At 40.2% G+C, this 22,530-nt stretch overlaps 1 protein-coding gene across 1 annotated transcript in view; it reads right to left on the bottom strand.

Moving 5' to 3' along the window:
* CFAP47 (cilia and flagella associated protein 47) overlaps positions 1 to 22,530 on the bottom strand; it is a 425,326-nt gene that overhangs the window by 143,306 nt on the left and 259,490 nt on the right. Inside the window, 2 exon segments of the mRNA XM_014462850.1 lie at positions 493 to 717; positions 2,250 to 2,363. Coding sequence (XP_014318336.1) covers positions 493 to 717; positions 2,250 to 2,363 — 339 coding nt within the window.

Below are 22,530 nucleotides of genomic sequence, written 5' to 3'. Positions count from 1 at the left end.
TGTTAAAGTCTAGATTCTCAGCCTGGTCATCTGATCCCAGAGTTGAGCCTCTCTGGATATAAAACAGAATATCCCAGGCAACTTTCAGAACATGTCCTCACCCACTTGCTTCCAGAGATTTGTATTTAATTATTCTGGAGTGGGGCCTGGGCATTAGTATTATTTTAAGTTTTCTAGAGCATTCTAACGTACAGCCAGAATTGAAGACAACTGTGAATGAAGCAGCTACAGTGTCATGCCTAAAATTAATAGTATGCTTAGTTACTACTAATTTAGTTATTACTACTAAAATTAGAAGTAATGCAAAATTAGTACAATGCTTTCTTGCAGATTTATTTTTAATGAGAACAAAAGGTAAAAAGCTACTGAGTTGTCTTTCTGGGGAAAACCAGCATTAATCCTTTTCTCTATGTATAAATGTTATGATTAAGTAATAGCTCTGTATATTTTTAAAGAGAGAATAATTTAAGTGCATCATCTGTTCATTCCCACCTCGACCCTGGTCAGCCCCAGGATGGCGATGGCCACGCGGATGCTACTGCTCTCCAGAGTGCCTGTGAGCAACCTCCGCTGATACTCTACATCTGACATCTGCTGCTGTGCTGCAAAAGCCAATGCCTTTTCCTTGACTTCGTTAGTCAGTGGCAATATAAGGTCCGTATCCAACGTATGACAGGGTCTGCATTTCAAATACAGAACTGGATTGTCCTCATCAAGCTCTAGGGTGAAGCAAAAACATTCATGGCTGCAATGATCATTTATGCCTTTGAAATTACCATTCAGGATGGATTTGGGAGGTTTGAAATATAAAACTGAAGTCGTGGTCTTCATTAAACAGTAAAAATAGGTAACACATTTCTAGTGGTATTAATTCAGTAATTCAAGAATAAGTCTTCAGGAATTAAAGATATTTTCCTGGTACTCTCTAAAAAGAGTTCTAATCAAATGGTTCTTTCATAGAAATATTATCAACATGATCAAAAATTCAGTGACCTGGAGACTATTATGCTAAGTAAAATATGCCATTCTGAGAAAGACAAATATCACATGATCTCACTTATTTGTGGAATCTAATGAACAAAATAAATTGACTGACAAAATAAGACCTGAAGAATGGAGGTATAGAACAGACTGACATACCTCAATATGGGGTTGGGGGAACGAGAAGAGTTAAACCAAAGAACTTATATACTTATATGCATAGCCCATGGACATGGGCAATAGATGGTGAAGACCTGGAGGGGGGCTGGGGCTGGGAGGAGGGGGGGAAAAGGAGGGTTGGGGGAAAGGAGACATCTGTAATACCTCTAATGTGCATACTGTCAACAATAAAATATATATGTATTTTTAAAAATTCAGTGACCATTGTGCTCCTATCAGTGATTAGAAGGTAGGAATGGTAGAAATAAATGTAAAGAAAGACATCTATCAATGACTGGTATGAACTAGAAATTTTCTTTCACTAACAACTTTATACTTTAAACTAGAATGTTATATTACCCACATAATAAAGTTAAAATCTAATATATATTGGATAAACTTGCTATGAGGAAGCTTAGGTAAATATATGAGGAGCAGTCCCTTACCCGGCCTTATAAATAAAACTAGAGGTCCAGTGTGCAAATTTGGAAGCGGGTGGGGGACTTTAGGTGATATGCAGATGCAGGGCAGATCAGGACCGGCCTGTTGGGAGGAGGAGACGTCGGGAGGTGGGCCGGCTGGGGGGAGGGGCCGTGGGTGATTGGCCGGCGGGCCCCACCCCCAAATGGGGTGGGGGGGGCTGATTGGGGGTCAGCAGCCAAGGGAGGCATGGTGGGAGGTTGGCCAGCCAGCCCCATCCCGGATTGGTGTGGGAGGGTGATCAGGGGTGGAGCTGGCTGAGGGGAGGGGTTGCAGGCTGATCAGGATGTTGGGGGTGCATCAGGTGTGGGGCCATCTGGGGGAGGGACCACAGGCAGTTGGCCGGCCAGCCCCGCCCCCTACTGGGGTGAGGGGGGCGATCAGGGGTGGGGTTGGCCAGGGGGAGGGGCTGCAGGAGGTTGGCTGGCCAGCCCTGCCCTCTATTGGGGTGGGGGGATCAGGGGTGGGGCTGGCCAGGGGGGAAGGGCCACAGGGGGGTTGGCCGGCCGCCCCACCCTCGATTGGGCCAGTTTGCTGGCTGCAGTGGGCATCATAGCGACCGGTCGTTCCCGTTGTTATGGTGTTCCGGTTGCTGGCTTTTTATATATATAGATAATGCATATGTATACTCTACCTTCTGGAGAACATGTGTAGTCATATAAATTTGAGGAAGTCATTGCAGGTAGTTTGGAAGGCAAGGGGGCCATACCTTTTCCTTCCACAATGTATACTAATTCTCCAATCTAAAACACAAACACAATAATATTAAATTCTGAAAGCTCAGAAAAAACTTAGGATAAATCTTTCTTCTGTGAGAAGAATGTGCATACTGTAAAATCATCACTGCATTGTGAATTTTTAAGCAATATATGCCCTAAATTTGTGGAGAAAGGTAAGGCTTAAATATAGCCCTCCATAGTATAGGACAGTGATGGCGAACCTATGACACGCGTGTCAGAGGTGACACGCGAACTCATTTTTTTGGTTGATTTTTCTTTGTTAAATGGCATTTAAATATATAAAATAAATATAAAAAATATGAATCTTTGTTTTACTATGGTTGCAAATATAAAAAAATTTCTATATGTGACACGGCACCAGAGTTAAGTTAGGGTTTTTCAAAATGCTGACACACCGAGCTCAAAAGGTTCGCCATCACTGGTATAGGAGAAACTCTGCATGTAACAGACCATGGAGGTGGCTTAAGAATATCCCAGGATGAAATTGGCAGCAGTTGATCTTTATAGCCACAAATATCTACTGCAGACTTAAAACAAATAGACAATCAAGCAAGAAAGAGGTTTTTTTCCCTTAATTGTGTAATTTGTTGGAGATGTGTGACATCATTTTTGCAGGGTATGTGAGTCCCCAAGAGTCTATATTTTAAAGTACAAGTTTTCTAACTGTCCTTTGATGGATGATTGGATAAAGGAAATGTGGAATATAAAGAAAACAGAGTAGTATACAATGAAATACTGTTCAGCCATAAGAGAGAATGAATACTGTCATTTGTGACAACATTGATGGACCTTAAGAGTATCACGCTAAGCAAAATAAGTTAGATAAAAAAGGACAAGAACCATATGATTTCACTCATATGTGGGATATAAAACAGAAAGCAACAAATGAACAAAGAAAACAAAAAACTCATAGATAGAGATAACAATATGGTGGTTACCAGAGGGGAAGGGAGTTGGAGGGAGGATAAAGTAAGTGAAATATGAGGTGACAGAAGGAGGACAGACTGGATGGTGAGCACACACTGCAATATACAGATGGTGTATTATAGAATTGTACACTTAAAACCTATATGATCTTATTAACCAACGTCACCCAAATACATGTAATTTTTAAAAAGTACATGTTTTCAAAATGAGCATTGAGGGTCTGAAGATCTTTTAGAATAAATAAGTAACTAGGGGAAAAATACAAAGTCTACACAGAGAGAGTGAACATAAAAGTGGGGTCAATGCAAAGGCATCAACATCATATAAAGATTAATAGAGGTGGACAAGCCTAATTTTATTCCTGGCACTGTCATTTATTAGCTACTTTGCCTGAGACAAGTTTGCTAAAAGCTCTGAGTTCTGGTTTCTTCCTCTGTAAAATGGGATGAACAATGTTTCTTCATTTTAGGAACCTAGAGATTAAGTGAAAAGGAAGAGGAGAGAGGGAATCTCAAAAGACATATCATACATCACAATGGATGACTATTATTTAGATCTTGATTCTGAAGTAACTTCAAAATATGATTGTAGGAGCTCATGACATGCCAACCCAAAATACACCACTTTGGTATATTGATTATTTTGAGCTGGAGGCACATGAAAAACAACTAATGCCGGAAAAAGCTTTCTCTGAACTCCCTTTATCTGCCTAGAGACAGATCCTCCAAAAGGAACTCAATTGTCATAAATCCAAAGAAGATTCACTCTTTTCACAGGAGAAGAGACTAGAAGTTGACACTGCACCTGGACAAAGTTTGCACAAACTATCATATCTCCCATCTATTATTCTAAAGTCCTATTCATGTTACCTAAAAATAATTTACTCTTCGAAGTGGCCAACATCCCTTCTCCACTTTCCCTAATAAGATGGTATTTAAGCTTGAATTCTAAGTTACCTTGGGAAGTCACTCAGTATTCCTGGGTATCTCCCATGTATACATGAAGTATACATCTTAATAAACTTCTGTTTATTTTTCTCCTGTTATTTTTATTATTATGGGATAGGGGTCAACAGCCAAGAACTCGGAAGGGTAGAAGAAAAATTATTTTTCCTCCCCTATAATTCAAACAAAGAAATTTAAAATAAAATGACAAAACAACAATGACGCATACGATCATGAGGCAATCAGAAAATATGAGCAATGCCTGGATGTTTGATGCTGTTAAGAAAAAAAATTATATTTTTAGTAGTAATGGTATCATGATTACAGGGAAATTCTTATTGTTGTTGTTATATAGACAATTCTTGATTTATTTGTGAATAAAATGATGTGATGACTGATAATTGTTTCATTATAATCATGAAACATATTTTCCATGCACTGTTGAAGTTGAGCAAAGGTACCATGGAAGATTTGTTATAGTTTTATTTCTACAACTGTGTACCTTATATTTTCCATAATAAAGTCTTTTTAAAAAAAAATGCTTATGTCTCAAGAAGTAGGATGATACTACCTAAAGATGTAGTGAGGACTACAGGAGGTAACACATTAATTAGGAATCTAAGCCTTTGCTTGGCACTCACCAGGCACTTAAGGGATTCATTTAAATGCAGTAGGACCATTTTCAGAAAGCAGGCTACCAAAATCTTCAGGGATATATAAATCACCTCAGGATATTGTGAAAATCCAGTTCTAAATCAAAAGATTTAGGGTTGAGCCAAGATTTGAGAGAATCAATGAAAACAAGGACTGGCAAATTTAGGTTTAAACCACACAATGGAGAATCTAGTACCAGAATGGACGTGTGATAGGCATGCAACTAACCACTATGAAAGCAAAAGGAAATAAACTTAGCTATGAAGCTGGGATGGTAACTAGCTTGAGCTGTCCCATAATCTTAAAACAATGTTAACTATATGCTTAAGAGACTACTCCAAAGATATCTTTGAACAAGCAGTATATGTAAATAACTTAAAGGAAATTCATCACAGAATAAAAATACATATTCCAAAATATTATAAAAATCATAGGTAACGGGAAAAATTAAAAATTAATTTAGAAACAAAAGGATAAATAATTTCTAATTGTATAGTCAATTTATTTATAGCTTCATATCCCTTCCAATTGAGATTTATTTATAATAAAATTAATTTCACCATCTACTTTCATATGATAATGTCCTATGAAATTTTATAGTTTATAATTCATAATTATCTTCAATTCATGCTAATAAAAGGAGTATGGAAAACTTTCAATGTTTTAGATTGTTCAGCATTTAAATCTGTGCACTCTTGGTTACAATGAATACATTATATATAATTTTCACATAGTAATTTTTCTTGAACAGCCATGTAATTTACAAATATAAACCCAAGCTAGCAATGTGAACTATGTTTTGTGTGTGCATATGTTACTGCAAATACAAGTGAGTGATCAATATTGATGTAAAGTTTTCAATGATAATTCAAATATAGTACAAATGCATGTCAACAGAGACTGGAAAAAGCAATATATTAACATTTACTTTAATTTTACCTTTTACTCATCCTTATCGTTATCTAAAAATCAGTTGTTTTACCCAATATATTCATAAGAAATAAGACTCAGGGAGTGTAGTTATCATAATTGCATGTTTTTTTGAAACCTGATCTATAGCTTGTCTACTCCATGAAAATAAATACCAACCCATGAGGGTTGGTACAAAAGAAAGTAACTGCTATTTGCCAGAATATTTTTCTTAAACATAAATTTTAAACAGTTTCCTAGCTTATGATTAGCTAATGGAAATATCAGTAAGAATCCATTCAATTCCATTTAAATTCACATATTACAAAGACAATATATTACCATTTCTCAAAAAATTATTTTGTCTAACTTGTTCACTTTGAATATATTCTTTTTATTAAAAAAATCTTAATGTAATTGAAAATAATGCATGTTCTGCCTATGTCAGGAAATCATTCAGGAACATAATATGTAGAAATATCAAATTAGTTCCCTCTACTTTTCTTGAAATAAAATCAGACCAGGAAAGAAATACAAATGCAAACAACACTTTTAAAGTAGAAAGCCCCTTACCTTTCAAGTCTGGAGGCTGTGACAAGAGAAATGAAATTGTCTGACAACAAACAGACACTTGCCAATGTGAGCTATTCTAATAGTCACCTGTTACATTTCCTTTCTGCTCTCAATTGATATTTACCAGCTGGCATGTTTACTTAGATTTATCTATATATATAAAAGGCTAATAGGCAAGGTGTCCTTGCGGGAGTTCAACCGGGAGACTGGAAGTTCTATCGCTATATTTTCCAGAAAGATGTCACCGCCCATGGCCAATTGTAAGATACCCTCACAAAAGATACTTTGTTCTTCATGTGCATTTAGTTAAATGAAGTCCTCAAATAACAGTTGCATGCAATGTTATAAGACCAGCTTAATGACTCAGAAAGGAAAAACACAAAAACTGAATTGGAAGGCAAGTTTTAATTCCAGCTTTGCCACTAATTAGCTGGGTAACCTTGGACAGGTCATGGATGCCCTCCAGATACAAATAACCTCAATCTTAAAAAAAAAAAAATTAAAGGATTTCTGAACATAAAATAACTATGTTGTTCCATAGTTCTTAAATTCTTTTTTTTTCAATTAAATCTTTATTGTTCAGATTACATTTGTTCCTCTTTTTTTCCCCCCATAACTCCCCTCCTCCCAGTTCCCGCCCCACCCTCCGCCCTCACTCCCCACCCACTGTCCTCATCCATAGGTGCACGATTTTTGTCCAGTCTCTTCCCGTATCTCCCACTCTCCTTTCCCCCCAAGAACAGCCAGTCCATTCCCTTTCTATGTCCCTGATTCTATTATAATCACCAGTTCATTCTGTACATCAGATTATTTATTCACTTGATTCTTAGATTCACTTGTTGATAGATGCATGTTTGTTGTTTATAATTTGTATCTTTACCTTTTTCTTCTTCCTCTTCTTAAAGGATACCTTTCAGCATTTCGTCTAATACTGGTTTAGTGGTGATGAACTCCTTTAGCTTTTCCTTATCTGTGAAGCTCTTTATATGACCTTCAATTCTGAATGATAGCTTTGCTAGATAAAGTAATCTTGGTTGTAGGTTCTTGGTATTCATCACTTTGAATATTTCTTGCCATTCCCTTCTGGCCTGCAAAGTTTCTGTTGAGAAATCAGCTGACAGTCGTATGGGTATTCCCTTGTAGGTAATTGAGTCTCTTTCTCTTGCTGCTTTTAAGATTCTCTCTTTGTCCTTTGCTCTTGGCATTTTAATTATGATGTGTCTTGGTGTGGTCCTCTTTGGATTCCTTTTGTTTGGGGTTCTCTGCGCTTCTTGGACCTGTAAGTCCATTTCTTTCACCAGGTGGGGGAAGTTTTCTGTCATTATTTCTTCAAATAGGTTTTCAATATCTTGCTGTCTCTCATCTTCTGGGACCCCTATAATTCTGATGTTGGTGCGTTTGAACCTGTCCCAGAGGCTCCTTACACTATCTTCGTATTTTCAGATTCTTTTTTCATTTTGCTTTTCCAGTTGGGTGTTTTTTGCTTCTTTGTATTTCAAATCTTTGACTTGATTCTTGCGCTCCTCTGTTCTGCTATTGGGTGTCTGTATAATATTCTTTATTTCAGTCAGTGTATGCTTAATTTCTAGTTGGTTCTTTATCACAACATCGAAGGTCTCATTAGATTTCGTGAGGCTCTCATCAAGTTTATTGGCAGCTTCTAGCACATTATTGAAAGCCCTCAAAAGTGCGTTTTTTAGCTCTATATCCTCCATTTCTGTCATGTTTTTTTGTCTTCGCATTTTTTATGCTTTCTTGGTGCACCCCCTTGTGGTCTTTGTGTGCAGTCTTGTTCTAGTTAAGCCTTGATTGTTGTAGTTAATACTAGAGGGATTTGACCACCAGGCCGACTGGCTGTGAGAATCAGCTGTATCTGCAGTGGGAAAACTTCTGTCCTCTGGAGAGGTGCTAATCTAGCCTTTGCCTGAGGCTATCCGGCAAATGGCTCTGTGCAGGGCTTGGGCGGGGCGGGATCGACAGGGCGGGCGGAGGGAGCGGTTATGGCTGCTCTCAGTCCCGTTCCCAGAGGCTCTGCTTCTCAGAACCCCAGCAACCGCTGCAAACCTCGGAGAGAAAGCTGCCCTCACATTCCAACTGATGCCAGACAATTCCGCTTCTCCTGTTTGAGTCTGAGTCCCTAGAGACTCGCCCGGATCTAGAGCTCAGAGTCTGAGACTCCCTCCTGATTGAAAACGACAACCGCGCCCTCAGCCACCAGCCGGCTCCACACGCACCTCTGTACCTTTGTATTTTCCACACTGTGCCTCCTCTGAGCCTTGGTATGCTGTTCTCTTTCCTTCTAGTTGAAGAATCTCTCCTCAGCCAGCCTTCCTGTGGTTCTGGGTGATGTCCGTTCCGTCTTTTAGTTGTATTTTTGAAGTGGTTGTTTGCGGCAGCAATCTCCGGTGTTTACCTATGCCGCCATCTTGGTTCTCTGTCTTTTTTTTTTTTAATCTTGGGCCTAGATATTACTAGGTTTTATAATTTATATATTTGAATAGGCTAAAAAATATTATATTATTTTGATGATGAAACAGGCATGTGAGAGCTAAGCTAAAATTCTAAAATGTTAAATTCCATGCACTAGAGAAGGATCACTAATCATTGTAGATAACTATTTGATTCTGCCATAATCTCTCTATATAAAAGAGAAACAAGGAAATTAACCGTCACTCTGTGATGCCCACAAGCCACCAGCCAATGAGAAGTGGGTATGCAAATTAACCCAACAAAGATGGCAGGTTTAATTTGCATACACAGGCACCAGGGAGCTGGGGTCAGGGTGGGAGCATGTGCGCAGGCACCAGGGAGACGGGGTCGGGGCTGGAAGTTCCAGCCCTGTGGCTGCTTGCATGTGTGTGGGCTCCGGGGAGCCGGAGGTGGGGAGGTGCGCGTGGATGCCAGGGAGCCGGGGGTGGGGCAGTGGGCGCGGGCACCAGGGAGCCAGGGTCAGGGTGGTGCGCGTGGACTCCAAGGAGCCGGGGTTGTGGCAGCGTGCTCGGAAGCCGGGGGCGGGGCCTGGAGCTTCCCCCGTGTCGCCGTGGCCACGCGGAGGAAGCTCCCACCCCATCAGAGTGTGTGCATGGGCGCTGGCTGAGGTTCTCGGAAGCCAGTCCACCCTGAGCCTGTAGGTCTGCGCCTAGGCCCAGAGCGGCCGGGGTCCTGGAACGTGACAGAGGGTGCACATCGGGCTGAGGGGACTTGCCCCCCCATCTTGTGCATGAATTTTGTGCACCACGCCCCTATTTATAATATAAAATTGACTAACAAGAATAATCACTGTTCTTTTAAAATACTATTTTTCATAGAATGATTGAGCTAGGAGACTCAGTATAAAAAGATGTGTATGCCTACACTAAAAGTTTAACATTCTTAATAATATTTTAACACAATCTTAATTGCATTCCTAAGAGAGAGATCATTCCACAAACATATTGAGAAGGCAATATATATATATATATATATATATATATATATATAGCATAAAATATGAGTTAATTGTTTAATAAAAATATATAATATGTTATAGGAAAACACCTCATCCAATAAGAGAAAGCTGGGCCTAGAAGTCATCTTGGCAATGAAATTAACAATCTCGCTTCTCCTTTGTCATCACATTTTTTTTCAAAAGTTTCTATTCAAATTTTTGCCACCAATTTGTTCTGCAAGTAAATGAAAATTTGATGTTCTTCAAGTATGAACAGCACTCAAACTGTCAATACGATTGATCATTAGGAAAAAAGGGACATATAAAGTAATTTTAAATATAAATATTTTATAAAAGATTGATCTTTATATCAATATTCCCCTTTACATCCTTTTCTGTCTTCACTGTTAGTAAATGAAAAGCAGAGAAGAGCAGAGAGCAGTACAGATTGCAAATATCCTAGCCAGTCTCAGTCTTCAGTTTCTATTTCCAACTCTTAATCTACTGATTAAACTCCAGAGATGCTTTCTAAAACAAAGATGAAATTAGAACATGCCTATGCTCAATACCTTACTGCTTTCCATAATACTGATAAACTTAAATTATTCAATTTTAAATTCAAAGTCTCCTCCCTCTTTATTAACCTGACTTATTCATCCAACTCATTTTCTGTCATTTCCAACAAACTATTCACAGAATTGGCAATTCAAGTGTCCATGAATTTCATGCTTAGCTATTTTGCCTCATCTTCTTAGAATTTTCTGAGCTCACTTCTCTCCTGCCCAAACTCTGTTTTACTGGAAAATTTCTACTCATCCTCTGTGAGCAAACTTTCTACTAATCAACTACCCTTGCCTCTTCTATCAAATAGAAATGCACTCTGACCTCTATTCAAGAAATGGTCATAAGCTGTGATGGAGAAATGAGTGGACATGTTCCACAAAATAGGACACAATGAACACAAGGAGAGATTATGTCTTGCAAAGGACATCTTGATGAAGGCAAATGAAATGTGGCTTGCTGTTAAAAGGCATGAAGAATAACATAAACCACCCTCAAATAATACTCAGTCCCTCCAGCTATAGATATAGCTTTCATAAAACTGAAGATGGTTCGCCTAAATGTAAAATTACATACAGATTTTAGCATAAAATAATTTGTTTTTGCCTTTGCATTCAATAAAAATAAGCAAAAATCAGTATTATTAAACTCTGTATATTAATTATGATTGAACAAAGTTGAAAATTTATTGTAAAATATTGAAATACATACATAATAGATTCCAAAATGGTGGTGGAGTAAGTGGAAGCTAAACTGACAGGACCAAACAATTAAAATACAGAAAAACCACCCTGAAAAATCAACTGAAGACTAGCAGGAGAAAATCCTGATAACCAAAAATGGAAAGTGGAGCCTGCATAGAGACTGGTAAGAAGTGCAGAAGAAGGAAAGGGCTGGATAGGCTCCCACAGTGATGAGTTGAATTTTCAGAGTGATAACCCAGGTGTGAGGAGTTCACATTGAGAACCCTGATGTCTATGCCCCAAGCTCGGTTCCCCAGCCCAGAGCACCAGAACTGAGAATGGTGCCCACATAGCATTTGGCTCTGAAAAGCAGCAAGGTTGATGTCTGCCAATGAGACATGGCTGGAAAGGCAGGCACTTTTTTGAAGGGCCAACACACAAAATTTCACAGCTACTCACCTTGGCCTCCGATAGAGGGAGAGAGAGTGGAATGGAGCTGTGTGAGCAGAAGCCAAGTTTTGGGGCTCTGGGGTTAGAACTCGGAGGGCAGCCTCCCTGGTTTCCTATGTTGAGTAATTCCCTCACACTGCAGAGGACATCTTTCTCCAGTCAACCTTTGATATCCAGGCAGTTTTGCCTGGGGGAAAGGCAGTTGCCCCACCCTGTGGTCAATACTGTGAGGCTAATCAAAACTGAGCATCGCCATAGACAGTTTGGCTCAGTGGATAGAGCATCAGCCTGCAGACTGAAGGGCCCCGGGTTCAATTCCAGTCAAGTACAGATGCCTGGGTTGTGGGCTCTATCTGCAATAGGGGGCGTGCATGAGGCAGACAATCAATGATGCTTTCTCATCATTGATATTTCTATCTCATCCTCCCTTTCACTTCCTCTCTGGAATCAATAAAAATATATATTTTAAAAAATGAGTATCAATGGTACTACAGGAAGAGGAAGGTTTCTGGAGGCCTTGAGTATTTGCCTGATCTATTCTTGACCCCAGGGATAGCAAAAGCAGACCCTGGTGCACATTTTGATCCTTTCCAAAGGCACCCAGCACCAGCAGATGGATCCACAAGTTGTGGATTGCTGAAAGCTTGAAACAGGGTACTCAAGACCAGTCACATACAACATCTGATACTGTCCTGCACTAGAGAGTGAGACTCGTAGCAGATCTACCTAATACACAGACATAAACCCAAAGAGGCAGCCAAAATGGAGAGACAAAAAATCAAGGCCCAGATCAAAGAACAACAGAATTATCTAGAAGAGCTAAAAATGAAGATAAGAAATTTATCAGCTTCATGAAAAAAATGGCGACCGGCAGGAAGGTAGGGAGGGAGAGAGTGTGAGAGCGAAAGGAAGTGATAGAGGAGTGTGTGGACGTGTGTGGTGTGTATGTATATGAGCTAGGGACAGTTAGATTCTGCAGGTCTTCTAAGGGGCTGCTAAACCGGGCAGTCTTAGACGGCGGAGCCCCGCTCCCTGCGCGGACACTCCTGGGCAGCCAGCACGGGCACAGCGACCGTGCCATCTTGGGAAACAGAGCTGCTTGAGACTAGGATCCTGGCCTCAGCACCACCCAGTCTGATCTCAGACGCATACAGGGACCCTGCAGCCACTGGGGACAGAGACCTGTGACCACAGCTACAGACATACGGACACCAAAAGTCCAGAAATCCCCGCAGCAGATCCGTGAGTAACAGATCCCATCCCCCTCCCCGCAGGCTCGGGGGCAGCGCCATAGTAACTGATAGACCCACCACTTGCCAGGGCCTCAGTGCTGCTACAGGAACTTAAGCTTAGAAGTGCGCAAGCACCTTGGAACTGGTCCTGCTTAGTGCCGGGTTCAGGAGTCCTGGGCTGGGAGCAAACAAGCGAACACCAGGAATTTGTCCCATGTAGTGTGGGCCCAGGGACCCCGATTCTCTGGGCAGGAGGCAGCACCAAGCACCAGTGACTTGACTGTGTTTCTTATCACCTGTGCCTGAGATCCCTGATTCCCTGTGCATTCATACTAAGAGCCAGTGACTCCAATTCTTGGTGCAAGGGCACACAGGGATCCTGATTCTCAATGCGAGGTCACGCAAAGCAACAGAGACTCTGATACTGGATTCTTAGGGAACTCTGACTCCTGGCGCACGCTAGGGGGAGCTGATTTTCAACACGCTCCAGGGGGATCCCTGTTTCAGCATGGTGCAGGCAGGGTCCCTGATTCTAAGGGCGCACACAAGGCCACATTGAGCGCTGGCAACACTGACTTTGAGCGAGCCTGGTTCTTACCTAACCACAACAACAACAACACATCTTAGTGTCAGAGCTCTTCAGTGACACTAGGGTGGTGGGAGGCTCCCACTGCACACGGCCCAGGCCCACGCAACTTGACGTTTGAACCATGGGGAGATAATCAGAATGAAGAGACGAAAAAACACCCAGAGGAAAGACAATGAGGAGTCGCCAAGAAAGGAAATTAATGAAGTTGAAGCATGCAACATGACAGAAAAAGAATTCAGAATAATGGTGATACAATTCATTCACCGGATGGATGAGAAAATCAACAACCTATGCAAGAATCAGGAAGAAATGAAAAGTGATATAGCTACAATCAAAAACACCATGGAAAGTTTCAACAGCAGACTAGAAGAAGCAGAGGACCGAATTAGTGAGTTAGAAGTTAAGGCAGAGAAACAAGTTCAATCTGAACAGCAACTGGAGAAAAAAATTAAAGAGCAGGAGGAGAGCCTAAGGGAGCTTTGGGACAACATGAAACGAAGTAACATACACATAATAGGGCTGCAAGAAGGACAAGAAGAGCAGCAAGGATTAGAAAATCTATTTGAAGAAATAATGACAGAAAACTTCCCAGATATGGGGAATAAAAAAGTTACACAACTACAGAGAGTCCCAAGCAAGATGAACCCCAAAAGACCCACACCAAGACACGTCATAATAACGATGGCAAATGTACAAGACAAAGAGAGAATCTTAAAGGCTGCAAGAAAGAAACAGAGAGTTACCTACAAAGGATCCCCCATCAGATTATCAAATGATTTCTCGACAGAAACACATCAAGCTAGAAGGGAATGGAAGGAGGTATACAAAGTGTTGCAAAGCAAAGGACTGAATCCAAGAATACTATATCCAGCAAGACTATCAATCAAAATTGAAGGGGAAATCAGGAGCTTTGCAGACAAAAAAAGGCTAAGGGAGTTTGTCACTACCAAGCCAGCAATGCAAGAAATGCTAAAAGGAATGCTGTAAAAAGAAGAAATATAAAGGTAAGAAAGAACACAGGCACGAAAATAGAAATGAATCCAAGCATTTACCATTCAATGATAACTTTAAATGTAAACGAACTAAACGCTCCAATCAAAAGGCATCGAGTGGCTGAATGGATAAAAAGACATGACCCATATATATGCTGTCTACAAGAGACCCACCTCAGAAAAAGGGACTCACACAGACTGAAAGTGAAGGGATGGAAAAACATCTTTCAGGCAAATGGAAATGAAAAAAAAGCTGGAGTAGCAATACTTATATCTGACAAAATAGACCTCAAAGTGAAGGCATAACAAGAGATAAGGGAAGGCCATTTCATAATATTAAAGGGATCGATACAACAAGAGGATATAACCCTTATAAACATATATGCACCCAATGCAGGAGCACCCAAATACATAAAAAACCTCCTGGAAAATAACAAGGGAGATATCAACAACAACACAATCATAGTAGGGGGACTTAAACACACCACTGACATCACTGGATAAATCCTCTAGACAAAGAATCAGCAAAGAAACAGCAATCCTAAATGACTCACTAGATCAGATAGACTTAATTGACATCTTCAGAACATTTCACCCCAAAGCCATGGAATATATGTTCTTCTCAAGTGCACATGGGACATTTTCAAAAATAGACCACATATTGGGTCACAAGCAACGTCTCCCCAAATTCAAGAAGATTGAAATCATACCAAGCATCTTCTCAGATCACAAGGGCATAATATTAGAAATAAACCACAATAAAAACAATCCAAAAAACTCAAACACTTGGAAGCTGAATAGCATGTTACTAAATAATGATTGGGTTACCAGTGAGATCAAAGCAGAAATTAAAAACACCCTGGAAACTAATGACAATAACAGTACAACAACCCAAAATCTATGGGACACAATGAAAGCAGTCCTGAGAGGGAAGTTTATAGCACTACAGGCCTACCTCAAAAAACAAGAAAAAAATATAGTAAATCATTTAGCTCTACAACTCAAAGACATAGAAAGAGAACAACAAAAAAAGCCCAGAGTGAGCAGAAGAAAGGAGATAATAAAGATCAGAGCAGAAATAAATGACATAGAGACCAAATAAACAATACAAAAGATCAACGAAAGCAAGAGCTGGTTCTTTGAAAGGATAAACAAGACTGATGAGCCTCTAGCCAGGCTCACCAAGAAGCAAAGAGAGAGGACTCAAATAAACAAAATCAGAAATGAAAGAAGCGAAATAACAACAGACCCCTCAGAAATTCAAAGAATTGTTTAAAAAATACTATGAACAACTCTACTCTAAAAAACTAGACAACCTGGAGGAAATGGACATATTCCTAGAAAAATACAGTCTTCCAAAACTCAATCCAGAGGATGCTAAAAATCTCAACAGGCCAATAACTATGGAAGAAATTGAAGCAGTCATCAAAAAGCTCCCAGCAAACAAAAGCCCGGGGCCAGACGGCTTCACAGGGGAGTTTTACCAAACATTCAAGGAAGAACTAAAACCTATCCTCCTCAGACTATTCCAAAACATTCAGGAAGAAGGAACACTTCCCAGCTCATTCTATGAAGCCAGCATCACCCTAATACCAAAACCAGATAGAGACAACACAATGAAAGAGAATTATAGGCCAATATCCCTCATAAACATAGATGCCAAAATACTCAACAAAATTCTAGCAAATCGGATCCAGCAGTACATCAGAAAGATCATACACCATGACCAAGTAGGATTCATCCCAGGGATGCAAGGATGGTACAATATCTACAAATCAATAAATGTGATTCATCACATAAACAAATTGAAAGAAAAAAACCACATAGTCATATCAATTGATGCAGAAAAAGCTTTCGACAAAATTCAACACCCATTTTTGATAAAAACTCTCAGCAAGGTGGGAATGGAAGGATCATACCTCAACATAATAAAAGCCATATATGACAAACCCTCAGCCAACATCATAATCAATGGACAAAAACTAAAATCATTTCCCCTGAGAACAGGAACAAGACAGGGATGCCCACTCTCACCACTCCTGTTCAACATAGTACTAGAAGTACTAGCCATTGCGATCAGACAAGAAGAAGAAATAAAAGGCATCCAAATTGGAAAAGAAGAAGTAAAACTGTCCTTATTTGCAGATGATATGATACTGTACATAGAAAACCCTAAAGACTCCATCAAAAAATTATTAGAGTTAATAAATGAATTCGGCAATGTAGCAGGATACAAAATTAATGCCAAGAAATCTAAGGCATTTCTTTACACCAATAGTAAACTTACAGAAAGTGAAACTAAAAAAGCAATCCCAGTTACCATCGCATCAAAAAAATTAAGATACCTATGAATAAACTTAACTAAGGAGGTAAAAGACTTATATGGGAAAAACTACAGGACACTGAAAAAAGAGATAGAGGAAGACATAAACAGATGGAAGAACATACCGTGTTCATGGATTGGTAGAATCAATATCATCAAAATGTCCATACTACCCAAAGCAATCTATAGATTCAATGCAATCCCCATTAAATTGCCAACAGCATAGTTCACAGATCTAGAACGAACGTTCCAAAAATTCATCTGGAATAAAAAAAGACCTCGAATAGCTGCAGCAATCCTGAGAAAAAAGAACAAAGTAGGTGGGATCTCAATACCGGATATCAAACTGTATTACAAAGCCACTGTTCTTAAAACAGCTTGGTATTGGCACAAGAACAGACATATCGATCAATGGAATAGAATAGAGAACCCAGAAATTGACCCAAAGCACTATGCCCAATTAATATTTGACAAAGGAAGCAAGAGCATACAATGGAGTCAAGACAGTCCCTTCAATAAATGGTGTTGGGAAAATTGGACAGATACATGCAAAAAGATGAAACTAGACCACCAACTCACACCATACAGAAAAATAAACTCAAAATGGATAAAAGACTTAAACGTAAGATGGGAAACCATAAAAATACTAGAGGAATCCATAGGAAGCGAAATCGCAAACATATGTCGAAGGAATTTCTTCTCTGATAATGCTCCTAGGGCAATGGAAACTAAAGAGAAAATAAACAAATGGGACTACATTAAAATAAAAAGCTTTTGCACAGCAAAGGAAACCATCAACTAAACAACAAGAAGACCCACTGCATGGGAGAACATATTTGCCAATGATATCACTGATAAGGGTTTAATCTCCAACATTTACAAGGAACTCATGAAACTTAATAATAGGAAGATAAACAATCCAATAAAAAAATGGGCAATGGACCTAGATAGACACTTTTCAAAAGAGGACATACAGAGGGCCGAAAGACATATGAAAACATGCTCAAAGTCACTAATTAAACGAGAGATGCAAATCAAAACGACAATGCGGTATCACCTCACACCTGTCAGAATGGCTATCATCAACAAATCAACAAACAACAAGTGTTGGAGAGGATGTGGAGAAAAAGGAACCCTTCTGCACTGCTGGTGGGAATGCAGACTGGTGCAGCCACTGTGGAGAACAGTATGGAGCTTCCTCAAAAAACTAAAAATGGAACTCCCATTTGACCCAGTGATCCCACTTCTAGGAATATATCCCAAGAAGCCAGAAACACCAATCAGAAAGGATATATGCACCCCTATGTTCATAGCAGCACAATTCACCATAGCTAAGATTTGGAAACAGCCTAAGTGCCCATCAGCAGATGAGTGGATTAGAAAACTGTGGTACATCTACACAATGGAATACTATGCTGCGGTAAAAAAGAAGGAACTCTTGCCTTTTGCAACAGCTTGGATGGAACTGGAGAGCATTATGCTAAGTGAAATAAGCCAGCCAGAGAAAGATAAATACCACATGATCTCACTCATTTGTGGAATATAGAGAAAAACATAGACTGATGAACAGGGACAGATCCAAAGACAGAGAAACAGTAATCAGACTATTAATCCCCAGAGGGAAAGTAGGGGAGGGTGGGGGTAAGGGGAAGAGATCAACCAAAGGACTTGTATGCATGCATATAAGCCAAACCAATGGACACACAACAGGGGGATGAGAGCATGAGTGGGGGGGGGAGAATGGGGATTAATGGGGGGGGGAATAAATTAGAAAAAGAGAAAAAAATAAACTCTTCATATTTGTGAGACAAAAAAAAGAAATTTAGCAGACACAGATTTCAGAATAATGATTGGCAAAGATGCTCAACAGCATGAGAAAAGATATAGTAACTAGGAAGAATGACATAGCATGAATAAAGAACACAGTGGAAGGAATACACTGCAGATTAGAAGAAATTGAGGATTGCATTAATGAACTGAAGACAGGGTAGAAAAAAATCACTCATTCAGAGAACCAAAAAGAAAAAAACAAAACAAAAACAGGACAGCTTAAGGAAGCTATGGACAACATGAAACGTAACAATATTTGCATCATAGGAGTGCCAGAAGTGTAAGAGAGTGAGCAATAAATAGAGAATGTGTTTGAAGAAATAATGGCAGAAAACTTCCCTAATCTGGTGATGGAAAAAGTCACACAAGTATGGAATCACAGAGAGTCCCAAACAAGAAGAACCCAAACAGGCCCATGCTCAGACACATCATAATTAAAATGCCAAAAATTAAAGACAAAGAGAGAATCTTAAAGGCAGCAAGAGAAAAGCAAACTGTTACCTACTAAAGAGCTTCCAAAAGGCTGTCAGCTGATTTCTTAACAGAAACTCTACAGGCCAGAAGGAATGGCATGAAATATTCAAGGTAATGAAACGCAAGGATCTGAAACCAAGACTACTATATCCAGCAAGGCTATCATTCAAAATAGATGTGAAATAAAGAGCTTCCCAGACAAAAAAAAGGCTAAATAAGTTTATCACCACCAAACCAACACTCCAAGAATGCTAAAGGGACTGCTGTAATGAGAAGAATAAGGAGAGAGAAAAACATAGGCATTGAGCATTAAAATTGCAATAAATAAGTACCTATCAATAATAACCTCAAGTGTAAATGGATTAAATGCTCCAATTAAAAGACATAAGGTAGTTAATGGATACAAATACATGACCCAATTATATGTTATCTATAAGAGACCCACCTCAAAACAAAAGACTCACAGGATGAGAGTGAAGTGATAGAGAAAATGTTCCATGCAAATGGAAATGAAAAGAAGCTGGGGACAATACTCTTATCTGACAAAATAGACAAATATGAAGGCCATCACAAGAGACAATAAAAATCACTACATAATACTAAAGGGATTGATCCAATAAGAGGATATAACCTTGGTAAACATATATGCACCCAAAATAGGAGCACCTAATCTATATATATAAAGAGCCAGAGGTCGTCACATCCAAAACAACCAAACAGATGACTGAATAGGCTGAGTGGGGTGATAAGGCTGGCAGGGGGTTAGTGAGGGACGACCAAATGACTGAGAAGCAGGCTGCATGGGGCGACCAGGCTGGCAGGGAGGGCAGTGAGGGGTGACCAAATGACCGAACAGCAGGCTACATGGGGCAACCAGGCTGGCATGGGGGGCAGTGAGGGATGACCAGGTCGGCAGGGGGGGCAGTTGGGGGCAACCAGGCTGGCAGGGGGGACAGTTAGGGGTGACAAGACTGGCAGGGGGAGAAGCTGGGGTCAACCAGGCTGGTGGGAGGGCAGTAAGGGGTGACTAGGCTGGCTAGGGGGGGCAGTTAGGAGACACCAGGCTGGCAGAGAGGGGCTGTGGGGGGTGACCAGGCAGGCAGGGGGGGCAGTAAGGGGCAACCATGCTGGTGGGGTAGGCAGTTAGGGGCAACTAGGCCAGTGGGGGGTGCGCAGTTGCGGGCGACCAGGCCGGGGGGGCAGTTAGGGGTGATCAGGTCAGCAGGCAAAGGCAATTAGGGGTGATCAGGCAGGCAGGCAGGTGAAAGTTAGGAGCCAGTGGTCCTGGATTGTGAGAGGGATGTCCCGGATTGGAGAGGGTGCAGGCTGGGCTGAGGGGACTCGCAGCCAGTGCACAAATTTCATGCACCAGGCCGCTAGTTATATATATACTAGCAGCCTGGTGCACAGATTTGTGTACATTGAAAGAAAATTAATTAGAAGGTGGCCAGCGGGGCAGGACTGGGCGAGACAATCTAGACATACCCTAGAGCCAACCTTCTGTGGTCCCTCCCCACACCTGGGGCAGCACTGGGGCTCGAAGGGCATCTGAGGAGTGAGCGGGGTCCTTCTGGCAGGTGGGGTCCCTCAGCCTGGCCTGCGGGGATCAGGCCAAAACTGGCAGTCCGACATCCCCCTGCAAAGTTGCTGTCACTCAGCAGCTCCTGCGTTGAGCATCTATCCCCTGGTGGTCAATGCACATCATACCTACTTCCTGGTTGGCCGGTCGCTTATATATATATATATATATATATTAGATATATATATATATATATATGATACTCATATATATATATAATATATATATAATACTTTAAGGGAAAGAGCAGTGGGAATAGAGTCATAGTAGGGGGCTTTATCACCCTGTTTACTTCCCTGGATAGATCTTCCAGCCAAAAAATTAATAAGGAAACAGAGGCTCTAAATGACACACTGGATCAGATGGATTTAATTGACATTTATAGAACATTTCACCCCAAAGCTTCAGAATATACAACTTCTCAAGTGCACATGGGTCATTCCCAAAGATAGACCACATGTTAGGACACAAAACAAGTCCCTACAAGTTCAAGAGGACTGAAATCATATCAAGCATCTTCTGAAAACATACATAATAGACAGGGAGAATGAAATGAGTGATAGTGCAAGAAGTCAGATGAGTATTTCCACTTATCTATGCAGATATAAAGGGAATGGTCAGAGTGACATACAATATATTTAACAGCTAATATGATATAGCCTTAGACTAAATTGTTGTAGATTATGAATCAAAAAGAAGGCCTTGCAGGGTTCTATACCTGTGAGTGGACACCCGTGTCCTTTCCAACTTTTTATTTGACTTGCAAGGCTGAAATTCTCTTTGGTACTTGGGGACCTGGTGTGGGACTGGATTAATTTGCATAAGTTGCTCAGAGATGCGAATTCCCATCTTGGCTTCCTCAAGTCATCAATATATGGACATTGGTTTCGAGTTATTCTGATATTTTGTAGATAGAAAGGGCAATAAAGGACTGGAAGATAAATCTACAAGAGGAGAGAAGGAGTCCAGCTGGGGTCAATAAAAAGGCTCATGGGTTGGTAGGAGAAGGCTGGTTAGGCCACAGCAAGTGACCACAACTGGAACTCACTCACAACCCAGGCCCCATGTTAAGGATCCCTGCTGGATGCCACTGCCTCCCTTACATGGATGTTCCCAGCAATGCCAAGTGATTTTGCATTTGGAAACCTAGGACTACACAGAGCAGACATTCATTCACATGGGCACTACAGTGAAAGAGTCGCAGGGTTGTGTCAAGACATTGCTTTGTGCTTTGCAGTGTTTGTGTGCCTTGTATGGGGGTCTGCCAGCTACTCTTCCCAACAGATCCAATTTCTCAGGGACTAGGAGGGTCATGATTTAATCTACCCAGCCACACAGAGCAGACATTTCTTTGGATTTTTGGCACTTGAAAGCATGGTTTTTTATGGCTTTTGTAGGTTTTCCCTTAAGGTAAGAAATTCATGAACACTAATTGGAAGTTTTATAAAATTCTTTCTTTCAAACACCTGTTATACAATTCATTTCATTTTTTTAATATGTAAGTGTGAATGAAACAGCCAAAGTAAAACAAATGGCTTTTCCTTGATAGTAGTGTTAGTAGAAATGTTTCTGTTTTACACATGGAAAGCTGTCAAATTGAGGCCTAATTACTTCCCAGTTTTCAACAGGTGGTTCTTAAGGGCAAAGCAGTATTACACATTTAATAAGAACAGGAGCTAACGAGGTGGACTAGATATTTGATTATTTAAGTATGTAATTGCACTTTTCAATATAATTAGAAATAAATTTGAATGTGTAAAGTAATAGATGTGTTTTTACATAAGTAAATGTAATTCAATGCAATCAATTACATTAAGGGCATTATTTCTCAATTCACAGCAATATAACTTTATAATTATTTATCTTAATATTTTTTCTGACAAGGGCAAATAATGTGTAATCAAAAGTCACGTTTTAATACACATGAGATGCCAAGTATAATTCTATTTAGATAAAATTTATGGAAGCAAATACTAATATTCCAATAGTCTAAAAAAATAAAATCAGCATCCTTCCTATGCTA

The sequence above is a fragment of the Myotis lucifugus genome, unplaced genomic scaffold (assembly GCF_000147115.1).
Source record: "Myotis lucifugus unplaced genomic scaffold, Myoluc2.0 scaffold_192, whole genome shotgun sequence".
Classification (NCBI taxonomy): domain Eukaryota; kingdom Metazoa; phylum Chordata; class Mammalia; order Chiroptera; family Vespertilionidae; genus Myotis; species Myotis lucifugus.
This window is presented reverse-complemented; position numbering and strand designations above follow the sequence as displayed.